This window comes from Barbatula barbatula (assembly GCF_947034865.1).
Source record: "Barbatula barbatula genome assembly, chromosome: 15".
Taxonomy (NCBI): domain Eukaryota; kingdom Metazoa; phylum Chordata; class Actinopteri; order Cypriniformes; family Nemacheilidae; genus Barbatula; species Barbatula barbatula.
This window is the reverse complement of record NC_136778.1, coordinates 3,459,560-3,478,501: the sequence shown is the minus strand read 5'-3', so window position 1 is coordinate 3,478,501 and position 18,942 is coordinate 3,459,560. Positions and strand designations below refer to the sequence as shown.

Sequence of the window (18,942 nt, the reverse complement as noted above, 5' to 3'; positions counted from 1 at the left end):
TGAATGGGTGCGGGTCAACATTATTCAAAATATCTATTTTGTGTTCTGAAGAAGAAAGAAAGTCATACAGGATTAAAACATCAAAAGAGTCAATAAATAATGACAAAACGTACACTTTAAGTTAAAATTTATATAAATAATAAATAAAATGTTTCAATCAGAAATGTATATGGAAACGTACTGTTATTGATTTACAGATATACACATGTCCCACCTTCAGTGGGTACAGAACAGTCAGGGCGGCCCACCGGATGAGCCCATGAACACAGTGTTGATGGGAGGTAAGGAAGAAACCATTTCTCGAATCTCTGTGGTTCCCTGATGAGGAAGCAATGCATTCTGGGAGTGATACGAAGCAGCAGTTCCGTACATGCAGGGTGCAGAGATAGCGCAGGAATGGGATACACCGGCTCCTGACATACGGGAGAAATGATATCAATAAGAAACTACTAGGTTGAACTATTAATGTTTTATAGTTTAAATGTTTATATCTTCCTGACCTGATGTGTGCCCGCCCATAGAGGCCAGTTCAGTATATAAGGGTCTGGCTGTCTTCCTGCTTGTGTCGTCCAGGATGTTGAGAGGGTCGTGAACCTCAGAGTAAGCTGAGACGGAGCGGCTGCTGCTCACACTGCTGATCACGGACACGTGTTGATCGATAAACGTGCTCATCCTTTGAGCATCCACATAACCACCGGAGCCATAGTACCCTGAACAATGCACATTTTCAAGAATCTTCTCGCAGTTCTTCCAAACAACGATGGGTCATAATTTACTAAGCACTTTAATTTTTTTTGTCGCTGTAAAAACGGACATATTCTCTATCACTTCAATTTAAAGTTAATATATAATTTCAAACAGCAGCATATTTGTTACCACAGAGAATATGCAAATAATGACGTCATTTTCTTTTTCATTTACGATTTAAGTATTATTTAACGGGCTCATCCAAAAATATGTCATTATATATTCTCCCTGATGTCATTCCAAACTTTGTTTCATCTGCAGAACTTGAAAGAAGATATTTTGAAGAGCGTTGATACTCAAACAACACTGACCCCCATTGACTTCCATTCTATGGACACTAAACCACTGAGAGATCCCTCAAAATATCTCCTTTTGTGTTCCACAAAAGAAAGAGTCAGATACAGGTTTTGAACCACTTTAGAGTAAACAAACGATGACAGAATATTTTATGTATAGTGAACTTTCCCTTTAAGCTTCTCTCACCGCTGTGTCCTGTGCTGGAGCACACTGGACCTGAACATCCTTCCCCGTTAGCAGCACCTCCTCCAAAACTAAACCCTCCAGAGTCCAGCAGCTGAACGGCCTCTGTGTCTATCCCGGTGTCACCTGTGTATCCAGTAGACGACACCCTGGTGTTGTATGGAGATACGGGACAGCTGTTGCCGAAACAGTCTTTGGCCAACTGGTGCCCAGAGAAGGACGTGTAGCGTCCGCTCTCGGCACGAACCTGGTACGCCGACGTCGGCGGGTGTGTTTGAGATCTAAACACCGTCTGGTAATAAGTGGAGTGGGGATATGATCCGGTGCTAGTAAGGGGAAGGCTCTGGTACATGGTATCTGTGAAGGCCTGGCAGGATACTTGGGGTTGGATGGGACAGTTCTGAGGTCTCACAGCCATCGGCCCCTGGTTGATCACGCTGCTACGGTTCATCATGGCTGGAGAGATGGGAGGCGTCATCAGGGGACCGCTGGTCTGCGAGTAATCCATTTGTCCTTGAAAATATAACAGAATCATAAGCAACAACCATATTTTAACAGCAGACATTTTCTTTATGTTTTTTACTTAATAAGTGAAACCCAATGTCTGATCGCTTTTTATATAAGTGGCATTTATTGTAAAAATATGTTCATGATGCTTGCAAGTACCAGATACAGGAAAGCTATCTGGATCGGTACCGTGGTACACGACAGTATTTGACCCAAGTGATAGAAAATCATGTTCTGGAGGGTTCTCGTCCTTGACAGTGGAATCACCGGACGGCATGCTGCTTTTATTTCGATTGGCCAAGAAACAGGAACTCGGAGAGGCGGTGAATGCCGCCTTACTTGCATCTGTCAAAAACAAAACATCATTGATTTTGTTCAATTATTAACATAAACTAAGAGATTTTATCAACAGAGAAATGTTCAAGTCACCTGCATTCTTCATGTATTTCTCGAGTAGGTTCTGGAGGTCCTGCTCTTTGTCATTGTTAAACTGTGTTTCAATTGCCAGCAGGATATACTCATCCAGAAGCATCCGGATGAGGTGGAATGAACCTTTCAGTGACAAATAACCAGGTTATATTGTTTTAAAACATTCTGCTAAGATTATTTCTTAAAGGTCCAGTATCAAATTTAGCGGCATCTAGTGGTGAGGTTTCGAAGTGCAACCAACGGCTCACTCCACCGCTCCCTTTCAAAGCACTTCGGTGGCTGAATCAGGACTAAGATGTCGTCATGTTTTTGCTTCTTTGCCGAAGGAGATAAAGTATTTACAAAACGCGCTCTGTAAAGCACTTTGTCCGTTTAGGGCTACGGTAGAAACAACATGGTGGATTCCATGAAAGGGGACCCGTGGTGTATGTAGATAGAAAAAGCTCATTCTAAGGTAATAAAAACTTCATTATGTAAGGTCTTTATACACCTCTGAACATATATTATATTGCATTTCTGTCAATAGATCCTCAGAAAAATGACACATCGCTGCTTTAAGTATTATGCTAGTATTTCAATATGTTCATGGTTTCTAATCTTTTTTCTCGATTAAGTATAACGTAGTATACTAAACTGTAGTAAAATAGATCCTAATGTTTTTTAACCTCACTATAGTAAATATTAAATTATACTACACTATTTTTTACGGTGTATCAATTTACACTTTTTACTAGTTTACCAATTTAATTAATTTAAATTTACAGTTAAATCAACAAAATTTTTGTAAACATGGGTCAAAACTTGATTTTTTCCATGTTCAGTTATGTAACTTAATCCATTCATGTTGGCGCTATATAAATGATTTGTGTTGCGTTAACATATAATTGTTACAACTAATTGGTAAATTTCCCAGCATGCTTTCGGTAGAATGCATTTTAAGAGTTACTTTCTTGTTGTTTTATTTGTTTTTCAGTAAAGAGAAACACTTGTTAGTGTTTAATGTTTATTTATCTTTGAGATATAGAGGAGTTTGTTTACATTTGTAAATGTGAATTTCTATTAAGCTCTGTAAACTTAATATCTCGCTTGAGAGAAAACTGTATGTCAAATTAACTAAAAACATTTATCGTTGAGAACATTAAATGAAAATCTGAAACGATAATATATAAAAAGGATGTTTGTTAAACAAACATACAGTAAATTTGGCATCTTGAGTAAACACAACTGATGAACATCGTTTTTTCATGTTAATCCAACAGAATACTACATATAACTAAACTATAGTACAATTACCGTCATTTGCTTCAGTATACTAGTTTACTATGGTAAATACTGCAGTATTTTTCAAGTAGACAGAGTTTTCCATCTGCCTGACCAGTACTGAGGTCAAATGGTTGGCCTTCCAGGTGATAGTGTTTGGTTTTGTGAACATCTGTGGGGTCATCAAATGTTAGGAGACCTGAGAAAGGTCGATCCCTAATCAGGGCACACGCTACAAAGATAAAGGTTTGTTTATACAGGCTGGGTTCATCCATTTTACAGCTCATTCTCTACAGTGGTTCGCGGGTTAAAGGAGGTGAATAAATGACATCTAGTCAGAGAAGAGGAAAACGACCTGGAGTATGTTAAAGTAGCTGGATGACTACCGTTTGGAAGTGTGTGGACTGTATGCTGAAGACTTACCGAAGCTGGAAGCATTGTTCAGAGTGAGATTATGCATCACTCGTGCGCCAAAAAAACTCCATTTCAGAAGGAAATCCTGAGCTCGCTTTTTAACCGACCGACCGCTTTGCTTGCTAGGCTAAAAGGAAAGATCACATATTAAATATCAACTTGGGAATTATGGGTGAAGATCTTGCAACACAACTAACCTTTATAACTTTCTGTTCCACCACAGAGTCCAGCCATTCAATGAAAGACTCTACGGTGGCATTTTTCCTCAAGAGATCTTTCAGCTCTTGAAACAATGAAACCGAGTCATCTACAAGACGAGAAACATCATGAAAGCACATTTGACATTTTTAAGTTTAACAGACGATCAAGCCATGAAAACTCACATTCAGAGTAGAAGTCTGAATCTTGGTCGTTTGTGATGGAAAGGAACGGTTGAGAACCGATACTGTTCAGATCCACCTTATCGATATCATTCACCATGGATGTCACTACTTTCTGGTCAAAAAGTGCAGGTCTTGCGATCTGAATAGACATAAATGCATTAATGACACATACAATCAAAAGAAAAAGTAAATAACATGCGTCCATTTAATAAAATCATTTTACCTGTGCGAGATGTAAAAAGGAGGTCTGTCTCTTTAAGGAGGACATGAACCGGCGAGCGATGGGCAGTTTCTTGTCTGAAAGGATTTCTGGGAGATTCTCCAACGAAGACAGCATCCAGTGTTCCCAGTGCTTGGCAAAATTTCGAATATCTGCCAAAAGACTGAAGGTATTTCCTTAAACTCACTCAAAACCACTTTGACAAGATCTAATTCTTTTTCAGAAACAGATTGCGTAATGTATAGTTTAACAGACCAACCTCTCAGGCATGTCCTGCATGGTAGCCGGAATGAGAACATCAGTCAGAACCTGTGAAATACAGAGAAGACAGTTTGCAAAATGTCTGACGTGATGAAAATCAATGATTGTTGCGGCGTGTGAATCATAGAAACTTACTTTGTAAAGTATAGAGTCACACACACAGAAGATGTCCACAATGACTGGATTCTCCAGCAGTGGCAGGAGATGTTCAGGCATTCCTTGCCAAAAGTGAAGAAGGAAGTTCTGGATCTGGTGCACAATAAAAATGAATTGTTAGTGTGAATGAATCTAGATTATTGGACAAAAGGAGCTTTGGAAAGTACCTCTTCAAAGTTGACATTTATGGCGTTGTCTAGAATGCATTGACAGTGTGTTTTGTACATCATAATTAATGTGTCGACCTAAAAATAAAACAAATATAACAATTTGCAGTGAATAACTTAGTTCTTATCAACACAGAAATTGGTCAAATTGCAAAAGACAAACCTTTTCTTTTGAAACAGAATCGTGAAGCACTAAATGTTGTGCACTCGGGAATTCAGGTAAAAGCGTCCCTGTTTTAGAACTAAGCGAATATTTCCTGGTAAATCCTCCCTGTGGTTATACAAAAAAAGATATATGAGCACAACGGTTGTGAAAAAGTGTGTTTTCTAAATACTTTGACTTGATGTACTTCCTGATTGTAAGCACACAAAAATATCAAATTGTATACAAAATGAATTTCACTTATAGCATTGATTTTCATAGTAAAGCCACCAACCTCATTTTTAAGTTTGCTTCCAGAGAATCTGTGCAGATAAAAAGGTGAAATGATAAACAACTGCTATAACAATGAAAATTTAAAAGTATTAAAATAATGTTCATTTAAAATAATAAGAATTGTATGCAAGAATTACATTCGCTTAATGCAATATGAAATGAAAGTTTGTATACCCCCCCTAAAATGACATCAGATGCTTAAAACATGGGGGTCAGAGTTTACCGTGTCAAGCCTTTTCCCGAGTACACCGAGTGATAATACGCACTGCTCTCCTTAATTCCAATACCATAATAATGATACCTGGACAAAAAACCTAGACATCAGCAAAGAGCTTTTCGGTATCACAAATAAAACAAAGTGTCCTTGGCGATCAGATTCGTGTTTGCTCTCCTCTTACTTTGAATGGCCTCTAGTTCCAAGCCTCCGTGTTGTAAGCAAAGGAAATTTCTGTCGAATAGTCTGCAATAAAAATGCTAGCATCAAAGGTGTTATCAATCTCTATGCAATCTAACACAGAAAAAGTATTTCATTTTTACTCAATTGATGTCTGATAACGGTGAGCATCAAATTATAAGAGTTGGATATTATAATACTTCTGTATCCATTCATATTTCCTCTTACCTTCCCAAACGTGGCAGCGCAAGCAGGATCTAATTTCTCCTTCCGGCAAAAGTCTAAATAATGAGCGTAGAGGATGCAGCGAGGCAGGCAAACACCTTCACAGACGATGTAGTTTTCCTCAAGCCTGAGGGACAAAATGAAATGCTAATATTAAATGCGTTTGCTCTTGGTGAGTGATAAATAAAAGCTAGAGAATACCATTGTAAAGTAAGATGAGTCTGTTTCTTCTTGTCCTTGATAATTTGACTGATGCTTTTCTTTGGCTCAGTTTGTTTTAAAGAGAAGGTCTTGGAATAATCTAGATCCTCCTCAGAAGATATGCTTCCATTGCTCTCATCAGCCTCTGTGGAATAAATAACACACATAGCTTATAAAACGGTTTATACAAAACTGTGACGCCTGCCAAAACTATTCATAACGTATCAATCTGGCGACACACGGGGAACAGTACAATGGCAACATAGCTGTGGTTTAATGAAATCCACTTTTATAACAATTTATGATTTACGTACCTGATTTAATTCCAGAATCCTCCTCCTCAAGCCTGGCTTTGAAAAACATGTTTTTTCTAAGGTCGTCCTGGTCAACAATGATTGTTGCGTGGAGGTCATCTGCGCTCCTGCAAGCTCTTTTCGGTTGCAGTTGATGAAACGTGCAATTCTTCAATGGACTCCCCGTGTTCCTTTTCATTGGCATGTTCAAGGAGAAATTAAAAAGAAAAACTGGAATGCAAAATTAATACCAAGTGAAAACAAAAGCTTGCCCCACAAAAAAAGAAGTTGTTAAAACATTCCAGGATCCACACAGCCTATTATAACATTTGGCACCGCGGTGCGTATGTCCATTCCTGAAATGATCGCATCTCCAAAACTTCCAGATGAATCCCCAAAGAGCATTTAAACAATTTGTCAACTCTGCGTTTTGTCCTTCCTCGAAGGTTCACAACATTACAAAGCCACTATATGAAATAATTCGAATAAAATAATAATCCCAGAATAAGGAAGTCAACACCACAACTTGTGGTGTTAATTAAAGCTGTGCTGTCTCTGAAATGGTGCGTCACAGAGGTGAGTACCTTAGGGGCATTTATCTTATTTACAGAAGACGGCCAATGGATTCTGGCTTTTAATGATTAACCAAGAGAGATATCATCTCCTTCAAATCTGGTGCTGCGCTTGTAGCTTGTGTATAGAGTCAAATCAGAGTCATCCCCCACAAAACTACATAAACTACACAACAATTAGCTTAAAAAAGTGTAGGTACTGTATAATATTACATTTAAATTTGGCACAATATCTATTTTACACTGTATTCCATATGTTTGAACTATATGCGCGTGTTTAAAATGTATTCATGTTCACCAAGCATTTCAAGGAGATGTTGCAAACTACGGTGTACTGTTGTTTGAAGTAACTATGGATGTTTTACGTGTTTCATACAATAGTTCAAGCTGTTGCTACGATGGCAAAGCTTTATCAAAAGCAGCAATCATGCAATCTAATAAGAAAACACAGGATGTAACCCGTCCTTAAAGAGACAGTCCACCCAAAATATAACATTCAGTCATCATCTACTTGCTGCAAAGTATTCGGCTCTTGGTTGTATTGTTTATTGGTGGTTGGCAAACCATGTTGTGGTGCATTATCTTCACGTTTGCAGTACTTGCGTCAGCCACCCGAAGACAAGACTCAAGGATGCAGGCCTGTAGGCCGACTTCACGAGCAAACAAATGTACAGATAAATGATGATAGAAAACTATTATGGACTGGTAAATCTAATTTCAAAAATACCATGACATTAACATAATGTCCTGTCAAAAAAATAGTATAGTGCTATTTAGCCTCCACCCGAAATGCAGCATCCTTTCAGAAAACAGCTCAAAACATACCTGTTGCGCATTTATTTGACTAACCAATAACTATCTAACAATGTCCTGTGTCTAACATTGTTTTTGATCATTCTCTCCTTTGTTTACTCCTTTGTTTACTCCAGCTTAAACCCTCCTAGCATGGCCTTGTAAACTAACGGTACTGTTTTGACACATGTTTATATGCTCTCCTACTTGTAAAAATATACAGTACATATATATATACATATATATATATATATATATATATATATATATATATATATATATATATATAATGCTATATATAATCGATAGTATGTAGTATTACAGACTATGAATAAATGTAAACGTATTGCAACTGTTGAAAACAAACCAGTGTGTGCCGCGGCCCCTGTGGCGAACAGCGGTATTGCAGGGGCTCAATTAAAACGTTGAATTATTAATCTAAAGCAGTTATTTATTTTCTTGCCAAATATTCGTAGCCTAACTTTTTACACACTTCGATGTCGGTAGTATGTAGTATTACAGATTCACAATACAGTGTAACACATCTCCTCCAACCATGGAGCATTTCGTGTGTTTGTTGGGTTCTGACGTTTAGTGCTCTGTCATGCGCAAAACATTGTCTTTTCTTATTTTAATAATAACGATAAGTTGACCCAACTTCAGTAAAAGCAGACTTTTGTTTTCATGATATTTATCTCTTTTTTTGACTTCCAGAAGGAATTCTCACGTATTCGAGAAGGTGAATCCTTATTGGCTGGTACAAGCACGTACGCGCTGCGCAACGCACGTAGAATCTACCTGCAACTTTACGTACTGATTTGCGATGGCGCACAAAAAGGTAAAGACAATTACAATAAACAATAAACACTAAATTTACATTGAACACTGCACTAAAATAAATATAGTGTGTTTTTTAAAGCGTGATAAGTTAATACTATGGTAAATAATTATCATGTTGCAGACGCTAGCTGTCAGGTGCTCGGTCAAGTCGCGTCATTCTGCGTGAACGATGCATGTGCGATTCACAGTCATGTGATGATGGACTATAAGATGTAAGCATCAAACAAAGCATTTGCAAAAGTCGGTATATTTGAGCTAAACTATTCGTTTAACTTGCATACAGTTGTCGTTAGATATGTTGCGATACATGTTATCTGACTTATATGTCTTTTTAACAGTATGTCGTTTTCGAAGGCATTGTCGATGTGCTTGCGTATTAACATGTCAATCATCGATGCGGTTTAGCTTTAACTCCAAGATCTTTATAATTGAAAGCTGCGGTATGTGGTAGAGTTTACTGTCCATAAATGAAAGTTAAAACCCTGTTTTTGTTTCATCAGTGTGTTGACCTCCAGATGACCTGTGTTCAGTGCATGGACATTTATCCGGACTTTATGCTTAGATTGGATTCGTAAGCTGGAGTCAAATGGAGAGGTGAGGTTTGACTTTTTATCAGTTTTTACATCTATATGTTACTTTGTGTATTGTATGTTTTGTACTAAAGCATTGTATTGTGCATATGTGGATGTAATGAGGCACAAAGAAAATCTTGGCTACTCATTTCTATGTAATGTAAGAACGAACGTTTTAAAATGCATAATACATTTTGCTAATATGACTTGTGTAAACACGTTAATACGCATGCGCGTGTTTGTGGGCTGCAGTTAAAGTCACAATATGGAATAATTTTGTTATGAAATATCCAAAAATCACTTGCACTGTGTGATATATTTCATGCAGTTGTGTGCTTACATTATCCCAAATGTTCCCTAGAATGTGTAAATCTAGAGAAATTCCTATTTAAAATAATGTCACGTCCCTTGTCTCCCTTGTGTTTGTTGCATATCAGTGACTTAATATCCGCTGCTCCGCACTACCCTCAGTTTCCGGTTGTAGAAACTACAGCAACACGCAAAAGCGAAAATGGTATGACAGCATCTGGGACGCAGCATCTGTTGTTCTGTTATTGTGGAACACGATGACTCTTTGTTGAGTAAAGGAAACCCAGAAAAGCTGAGTTTACTTTTTAAATGACGATTGTATTATGTAAAACTGTGTAGCATTACGCTACCAAATCAATTGACAAAGTCCAATATCATTCGCGGGCTAACATAGCATTACATTCCACGTTTCTTGAAAGCTAATTCATTACGATGACATAAAATAAAATTCATTCGTTACCTCGTTTGTGAACATGATGGGCAATCTCCATACGCTTCTCGATGGTGAAAACGACATAATTCCACTCTCCTACATAAAATCATTTAGCTTCGCCTTTTGTTGTTGTTTTGAAAAAGCGCTCCATTTAGCGGTCCAAATGTACATATTGTGGCTTTAGCTTCCGGTACACATTCACAAACAGTAGAGTGCCTATAGATTATTTATTAAAACAATCAAAAGAACCCGAGAAGAACTGTTACCTGGCTAAACTTGTCTCTCTGTTATTTTGAATTTAGACTCTGATACCAAGCTCAACCGCTAGATGTCAATGTGTACCATACGGTTTATTTAAATACGACCAAACTATAGGACCTATTCAACAAATCGTTTAATTAACAAAATTATTATACAATAAAATAATAATAATACAAAATAATATTGACAAAAATTAAATAAAATAAAAATATACAGTATATATATATATAGCCATACACAAACCAGAAGTAAACTGGGGGTCAGGTGTGCGCGTGTCCGATGACAAGGTCTATGGGTCTGTTTAATTATTTCAAAGCTTTGTGTGAGAAAAGTATGTTAACAGAAATTGTGCCACTCGGCGGCAATGCTTGCAATGCGTCTGGGCAGATATTTACATCATAGCAAGTCAACAATCTTATCTACTTGAATGGGGGAAAGCAGTATTTCTAACTGATAGATCACAAGCGTGTTATAAGGGTGTGTTTTATGTCATGGAATAAAACTAGAAAATATTTAGAGGTTTTGTTTACCACGGACCTTATCTTGGGCGATTAACCAAAAACCCATTAAAAAAACCCATAGACTTTGGAGCGATGGAACCCTAAAATGCTAACTCGCCTTCAGGTTTTGCATACACAAGTACGTCATCTCTGAACCTCTCCATTGATTGACGATTGGCTCGTTTTACTGGAAGGCGGGACTTCCTTCGCTGGAGTAGCCATATTGAGCATTACATTCCTTGCTGTTCATTGTAACAGCAGTGGCACATCTTATATTAATATTATATTTGTGTGAGGAACAGGCCAACATTTATTGATGTCTGATCGGTTGAACTCAGTTGTATAATTTGTGTCTTCATTAATGTTGATATATTTGAAAGGTTTAAGAATTAGAGATTGATTACATAATGTCATAATGTTTGTGATCCTATGCTGTTTTATTTGAATTACTGTTTTTTAGATAAAATCATCCAACTTAATGTAGAGACATTCTGGCTCTGAATGAAGAAATATTTCACAGAGAGCGATGTACAAACTGTTTAATCGAAAGTCTTACGCTATAGTAATATTTGTTTTCAATTCATTAATGTCTCTGCTTGCCATACTGTAGCAACACCCTGCTATTTTATTAATCATAACAAATATATATTACATTACATGACTTTTTTAACAGTTTCAAATGTGCATGATTCATATATTTTAAAATGAACATTATTCCTTTGCTGTGTTTATTTTAGGTCAAAAGAGGAGTCAAAGTTCCTCGCTCCATGTGCATTGTGGCCCGTGGAGCTGAAGCTAACACACATTGACTGCAGTCCTAATGACACGCTGGTTCACTTCCAGGGTCAATATATGACCATCTGTGATTTAGACTACAACATTCTTCAAGTCGAAATTCAGAATGCTGTGAAAACCAAAACATCCGTTCAGCTCGGAGAACTTTGCCTGGTAGAAGATACGCAATCTTGTCGCTGGTACCGAGGGCGAGTCCAAATCAAAGAAAAAGGTCTGTTTCACGTATTTTTGCTGGACCATGGAGATGTTTTGACTGTTGGACCCAATCATTTGTCCGTGCTATCGGACACACTTCGAATGCTCCCACCAAAGATCGTCTGTGGTTTCTTTGCCAACATACTACCAGTACAGAAGCAATGGAACAGTTTGACAGAGAATTACTTCTCCTCCTTAATAGGCAGCCAGATCAATGGATACATCCATGCCCGTCTACCGTATCAAGTCCTGATTCTTGAAGTGCCGGACATTAAAAGGGATTTATTAAAACTCAAACTGGCAAAACACGTGGACACCAGTACGTTTCTTTTACTGGTTGAGATGCTCATTGAGGTACCAATTAAGCAAAGCAACGAGTCTGTTCCAGATCTTCTGATCGAAAAGCAAATGGGCCAAGAATACAGTCTCAAATCCTCAAACCTACCAGGCTTCGAAGAGATTCTGTCTCTTAATGGCCCAAAGCTCAAAGTTGGTCAGAAAGTAGAAGCCATTGTAACCGCAGCAGTAAACGCTGGTCTGTTTTACTGCCGTTTAACATCCATGGGGAAAGATGCACAGAAAATGTCCCAAAGATTGGCTCTTGAATGTGAGTCAGGCAGCGGTAGCTTAAGCAACAAGATCTTTGAAAATCTGGGATTGCTATGTGCAGTCAAAGGAAAGGATGAGAAATGGCACCGAGGGGTCGTGCAGTGCCTTCCAGTCAGCTCCCATGTCAGAGTGATGTACGTCGACAGTGGATATTGCGAGTCCGTAAAAGTCGGAAACATCCTTCAACTGCCATCAAAATTCCTCTCCACCCCCATCATGGCTGTTCCGTGTTCGCTTTCATGCCTGGGCGGCCAAGATGACGCTGTTAAAAAACAACAGATGGAGACTCTCAAGAGTGCAATGCTGGGGAGATCTTTAGAGGTTGCGGTCGACGGCTTTTGCAAAGATCAGAACTTCTACCTGGTTACTTTGAACATCACTGAGAATCATCCAGAGGAGCAAGTGGAAGTTGTTGAACCGTCTAAAAGCGAGAGCAAACCAAGCTTTACCCTTTCGAAATGGTTCGCTGCAGTTACAAAAAATATCAAGACCTCTGATTCGGTTCCTAGTGATGTGATACAGGATGGTTCTGTGTTTGAAGGCTATGTCATGCACATCCAGAATCCCAAAAGTTTCTGGATGAGGTCCAAAGAACAGAACTGCAAGTTTGAGGAGATGATGAAGGAAATTACTGAATACTTCAGCAAAGTACAGTTGAACGAGGAGATCTTTGAAGACCCGGTGCCGGGTGTGCTTTGCTGTGCCATGTATGAAAATGACTTGCATTACTACAGAGCACTTGTTGTAGACACTTTGGAAGATGGAGCTGAGGTTTTTTTTATTGACTTTGGTAACACAGAAAAGGTGCCTGGCATGTTAATAAAGAAACTCCCCAAGAAGTTTGCTCTTGAACCGAAATATGCCATGAATTGTGCTTTAGCTCACATCGCTCCGGTTGAGGACAGCTGGACGACTGTAACTTCAGATTTCTTTAGGCAAGTCACATCCAACAAAACCCTGCGGGTTCATGTCATTCACAGAAGAAATGGTAAATACATTGTTGAGCTGTTTGAGGAAGGAGGTGGAAGTAGTATCGCGACCATCTTGACAGCAGCAAACATGGCTGAGTATTGGAAATACAACCCAACATTGCTGTCTGTGAAAGTTAAGAGGCAACGTGAAGACAAGGAGAAGGCTTCTAACAAAAAAACAAATAAAAAAGACCCTTGTCTGGCGAGCTGGTGTAAATCAGACTTGAAACAAGTAATTGATGTTGCCAATGAGACGACAAAACCAAATGTCACTGCCACAGAGATTTTGAAGCCCATCCATTTCAAACCTGGATGTGAGGTAAATGTAATTTGTTCTCATGTAAATTCACCTTCTGATTTTTGGTGCCAGAACAAGAGCACAAAAGGCGATTTAGACAAAATGATGGAGGAGATGCAGAGATTTTACCAAACGCACACGGTTCCGTTCACGTCGCCGGCAATATGCTGTGCTGTAAAATATCCATGGGATAACAGATGGTACAGAGCATGTATGTTAAGTCAAAACAACAAAGAAGTTTCTGTGATTCTGGTCGATTATGGTGTAGTTCTCAAGGAAAGGATGCTGAACATCCAAGCTCTTGCGTCACAGTTTTTTAAACTTCAGGAACAAGGGTTCAGGTGCAGCTTAAACCAGACCGAACCTGTAGGAAGAAATGCGTGGAGCGCAGAAGCATGCAATTTGTTCAAGGTTTTTGTCTCCGAGGATTCATCCGAAATGACGTGCCAGATTAATTTCCAGCTTTATGAGCAAGGAAAAGGTCTCTTTAATGTTGTCAACATCCGCAAACCCTTTCATCAGGCCACGGCGTACCTCCTGGAAAAAGGCGTTGCTGTGGAAACACAAACTCCAAAGCCACTCACGTCATCCGTGTATCCTCGCTCCTTCGTTTACTCTTCATTCAACATGAGTTCTGGATGTGAAGAGCTGGTGTACGTTACCAGTATCTCTAGTCCGTGGGAAATCTATTTTCAGCTTAACAGAAACACTGAGATTGTTGATAAGCTGATGGAGAGAATTGCTGAAGAAAGTCAGCTCTTGTCTACCACGTCCGAGGACTGCAGCAGCAATGTCTGCTTGGCACAATATTTTTGCGACGGCCATTGGTACAGGGCTCTAGCGAAACCTGTTCAGTCCCCGAAGCACCTGAGTGTGTTCTTCGTAGACTACGGCAACAAGCAGATTTCTGAAAAAAAAAATGTCATGCCGATTCCCAGGAGAGCGCTCCAGTTGTTGTTGACACCCATACAGGCTTTGAGATGCAGTCTTTATGATGTTACCCATGGGGAACATTTGCCAGAAGTTAACGCGTGGCTAGAGACATCCATTCTTAACCGTCCCCTAAAGGCCAAAATTGTGACGAGAGACAACAGAGGACATTTCGTCTGTGATCTTTATGACGGAGACGTGCATGTGAATAAAAAAATCAAAGAGCTCATTGCAACTTACGGCGTGAGAGAATGTGATTCATGTGTCAGCAAACCTGCATCTGAGTCCTTAGCAGATGGTTCGAGCGGAGAGAGCAGTCGTAAGACGGCCAATCGAGGCTGCAAACAAACTTCAAAACCAAAGAAACCTCCAAAAACAGAACAGAACAAAGCACCAAAAAAAGAAACTGCAGACAAGCAGGGCAACACTTTTTGCTTTTCTAAAGTAAACCTGCCAAAACTTAGTGATCTTCCTGATATCAAAATTAAACCAGGTTCTAAAGGTGTGGGCTTCATTTCTCAATGCGAATCAGGTAGCTTCTTCATCCAGATGGAAGACGATGAACCAAGCATCCTTCAAATGTGTGAGGAACTAAACGCTGCTGTCTTTACAGCTAACATGAAACGTGTGACATCAGAAGTGAAGGTAGGAGATCTCATTGCTGCCGAGTTTGAAGAAGACATGGCTTTGTACAGAGCCGTTGTCACCAAAGTGTTAACGTCTGAACAACTGCAAGTTGAATTTGTTGACTATGGTAATACAGCAAACGTTGACAAGAATAACATTCATCTGCTAACTAATGCATTTTTATCTCAGCCCAGATTGAGCACTCCTTGTGTCCTTGCAAAATCTCACTCCTTGCAGAATGAGGCATTTGTCAAGGAAGCAGTAGGTAAATCTTTAATGGTTGAGTTTGTTCAAAAGCATGGAAGTTCATGGAAAGTCAACATTGAAGTTCTTGAAGGTGGCAACAAGCTTGACAAAAGAAAAGATGCATTGTTTCCATTGCCAGACAAAAGCCCAACAGTGTCCCAAATCGAAAGCAAAAAGTATGATGTTAACATGCTCAAAACTGAATCTGAAGCCCCAGTCCAACAAAAAAAAAAACCGGTCCAGGTTAAAACCAATCCGACGATTACAGTGAGGCAAAACATAAAAGCCGCCACTTACGTTGGGACATTTGAAAAGCCAAAGTGGTCCTGCAAGAAAAAAAGTTTGAGGACACAGACCGTCTCAAAACCAAAAACGCTGCTCCTCTCCAAACAAACATGTGACACATCTGCAACCAAAACTACGGAAATCCCACCGGAAAATGTTGCTACATGTAATGCAAATGCAATTGAAACCCCTGTTAAGTCACCCAGGTGTGCTATGCAACCTCAGACGAATGTTAAGGAAAATAAACCCACAGATAATCTGAAAGAGTTGCTTGGTGACCATATTGCCTCCTCAGAAGCTTGTACAAAGAGCAGTGTGAACAACACAGATCAGACACAGAACCTGTTTCACGCACCGGTCCAAATGAATGCCGACTATAAAGGATTTGCAGCTGCAGTCACCACCCCGGCTGAATTTTACATTTTTCTTGAAGATCATCTTTTAATCCTCGAGACCGTGTCAGCCGTGCTTGAGAACCTTCAGGAGGTGATGTTGCCGTTTCCAGATTCTCATTTAATTCCAGGTGCGTGCTGTTTGGTGAAAATGTCAGAAAATGGAAAATGGTGCAGAGCAGAGCTGGTGCAGTGCGATTTCACCTCAGTGCTTATAAACTTGGTCGACTATGGCCGGTATGCGTTGTTGTCCCAAAAAGAAATCAGCCAGCTTAAACAACTTCCAAAGGAACTGGCTTCATTGCCCAAAGTCACCTACCACTGTTTGCTCAGGGGAGTTAAACCCAACGGCCAGGACTGGTCTGATGAAGCCATCATCTTCTTTCAGAACCGTATGTGTCCGAGGAACCTTCACATTCGCTTCAGACAGCACGTGTCTGAGACTCAGTGGGAGGTTGACATTACAACTGAAAACCAAAATCTTGCCAAACTGATGGTAGACGCTGGGCTCGCCACGTATATCGACAGTATGCTTGGAATCCGATTTCAGCAAGAGATGGAGATAACGGAGCAATCGTGTGAAGCTGATAGTTTCCTGAAGGAGGTTCTTTCAAAGATGAATGTTACAGATGAACCCATGTTTGATGGAAAGTCCTCTCAAGAGTTTGATGGGCATCAAGAGGCTTCAGACCATTTCAATAGCAGGGGTGATTTTGGACCTGTGGAGGCAAAGCTTACTTCACCGTCTGGTATCAAACATTGTAAGTAACTTTATAATTCATTTTTCTGTCTGACTTTATCATTTTAACTTTTCTGTTTTAACTTATGAGTGTACAGTACATAAATTGCCTTGTGGAAAGTTTTAACACAAATTATTATTTTTAAAGGTCATTATGGGAACCGTTTACACCAAAATAAATGTATTGTCATAATTATTGACCTTCATATCAAGTCCTTCATTCAAAACCTGTACGACCTTTTGCTGTGGAACACAGAAGAAGATATTTGTGTGGTTTTGTGTCCATACAAAAGAATCAAGGTTGTTTGTTAACAGTGTTCATCAAAGTATCTTCTTTTTTGTTCTGCAAAAGAGAGAAAGTCATTCATGTTTGGAATGATATAAAGATGAGTAAATGATGAAAATAATTACATTTTTAGGTGAACTGTCCCTTTAGGGTATGTAGTCTAAATTGTATTCAAACTTTTAACATTAGGGTCTAAAGAATATTTTCCTCTTAATGTTAAGACTTAAGATATTTGAAATGAAATGTAATGTCATTGTTAGCGTCACGAGTTGAATCATGGGAGTTTTGAAAACGAATATATAGCAAAATATACTTTTCTAACATTTGCCTACTGTACAGCTCTGCATACTCCATCAACCAACTCTGCGGTGTCACCTACAATGCTTTTTAAACAGCATTAAATATTACAAAAAAGATTTGTGTGCAAAACCAAATTCAAAGTACAGTAAATAACCATTCGCCTTCAGAATCTTTTCCCATTCATTCCTTTGAAAAATCTGATATTTTGACTGCTGGTGCACACTCACAACACCAAGAAACTTCTCATAGAGACATCTTTCATCATATTAGTTTCATACTGTAGTAAACAAAAATCTTTAAGGGTCCATAAAATATACATGTTAACGGATCTTCTCATTGGTTCGATGTATGAAGCGAATACACTTCAAATGTCTTGCGGTAAAAGGGATGGTGTTGTTTGTTATATTATTGTTGCATCGTTATATTTGATACCAATATTTGAATTACGGATAATGGTAGTAACTTATTTGGGTCCGGAAATATTTAAAATTATCAATTGAGTGAACGATTCAATGACTCGTACACAAAAGCGTGCATTTTTCGCCACCTGCTGGCCACTGTACAAATCTTTGAAATATTATTGAAACATTTTCATTTTAATGGAAAACAAAAAGATTATACAAATCGATATTGCATATTGAAAAATGGTATGAAAACATCCCATTTTGAATTTACTAAGAAATGGTATCAAGCTTTAACCATTTAAAACATTCTAACATTCCCTGGTATTTTATTGAGCATTCAAACAATACTTTGCTAATTATTGTAGTAGTAATTGTGTGATTTGTTATATAATGCTAATTTGTTGCTATTTTGATGTCATTTTTAGGTGCACTGATGTGAAAAGTCTTTCATAAAGCAGGTTGGTGATGCAAATTAAAAGTTTCCTGTTTACGAATGTCAGGATGGACTGCTTTAGCTGATTTGTGTTTGGGCATTCTAGTTGTGATTTTCTATAAACTGCATCTGTTTTGTTGTATAGATTATGTTGTTTTACATTATTATTATTTTTTTTGTATTAATAGATACACAAACAATGTGGAAAAGTTAAAGATGATGTGTATGCATGATTAAATATACAGGATCTTTCGTTTATTGATGGATGCGTTGCCTGTAAGATCAACAATTGCCAAACTTTATCATTATTTTTGGTTTTGAGGAATGCCTTGTCGTTTTAAAAAAATGTGTGAAGCTTTCTTGTTCTGTTACATACTGTTCAATAAAGAATGAGTTTGATTATGGAAAAAAGGTTGTTGTCAGAAGTGGGATTCGAACCCACGCCTCCAGAGGAGACTGCGACCTGAACGCAGCGCCTTAGACCGCTCGGCCATCCTGACATACAGTAAGCGTCTACAAGCACCCAAAATTGGACTTAAGGGTTTTTCAGCCTGAGTTTTTAGCTTCGAGGGCGTTTAGT

At 38.7% G+C, this 18,942-nt stretch overlaps 2 protein-coding genes across 2 annotated transcripts; one reads left to right on the top strand and one right to left on the bottom strand.

The window, feature by feature from the left end:
* Positions 1–234: 234 nt before the first annotated feature.
* On the bottom strand, positions 235–6,447 carry rfx6 (regulatory factor X, 6; the record flags this gene model as incomplete). The annotated part of the gene is given in 20 exon segments (XM_079475424.1): positions 235–436; positions 438–492; positions 495–710; positions 1,231–1,740; positions 1,894–2,079; positions 2,164–2,286; positions 3,847–3,964; positions 4,035–4,144; positions 4,221–4,359; positions 4,444–4,603; positions 4,700–4,749; positions 4,837–4,950; positions 5,025–5,102; positions 5,108–5,167; positions 5,170–5,295; positions 5,462–5,489; positions 5,684–5,761; positions 5,859–5,920; positions 6,083–6,206; positions 6,281–6,447. Coding segments are annotated over 20 exon segments (2,706 nt in total).
* A 2,207-nt stretch (positions 6,448–8,654) lies between these two features.
* Positions 8,655–18,767, top strand: tdrd15 (tudor domain containing 15). The gene is made up of 5 exons (XM_079475057.1): positions 8,655–8,775; positions 8,899–8,989; positions 9,278–9,371; positions 11,590–16,961; positions 18,355–18,767. Exons 3-5 carry the CDS (start codon positions 9,364–9,366, stop codon positions 18,366–18,368), a joined length of 5,394 nt encoding a protein of 1,797 aa, XP_079331183.1. The 5' UTR covers positions 8,655–8,775; positions 8,899–8,989; positions 9,278–9,363; the 3' UTR covers positions 18,369–18,767.
* The last annotated feature ends 175 nt before the right edge of the window (positions 18,768–18,942 follow it).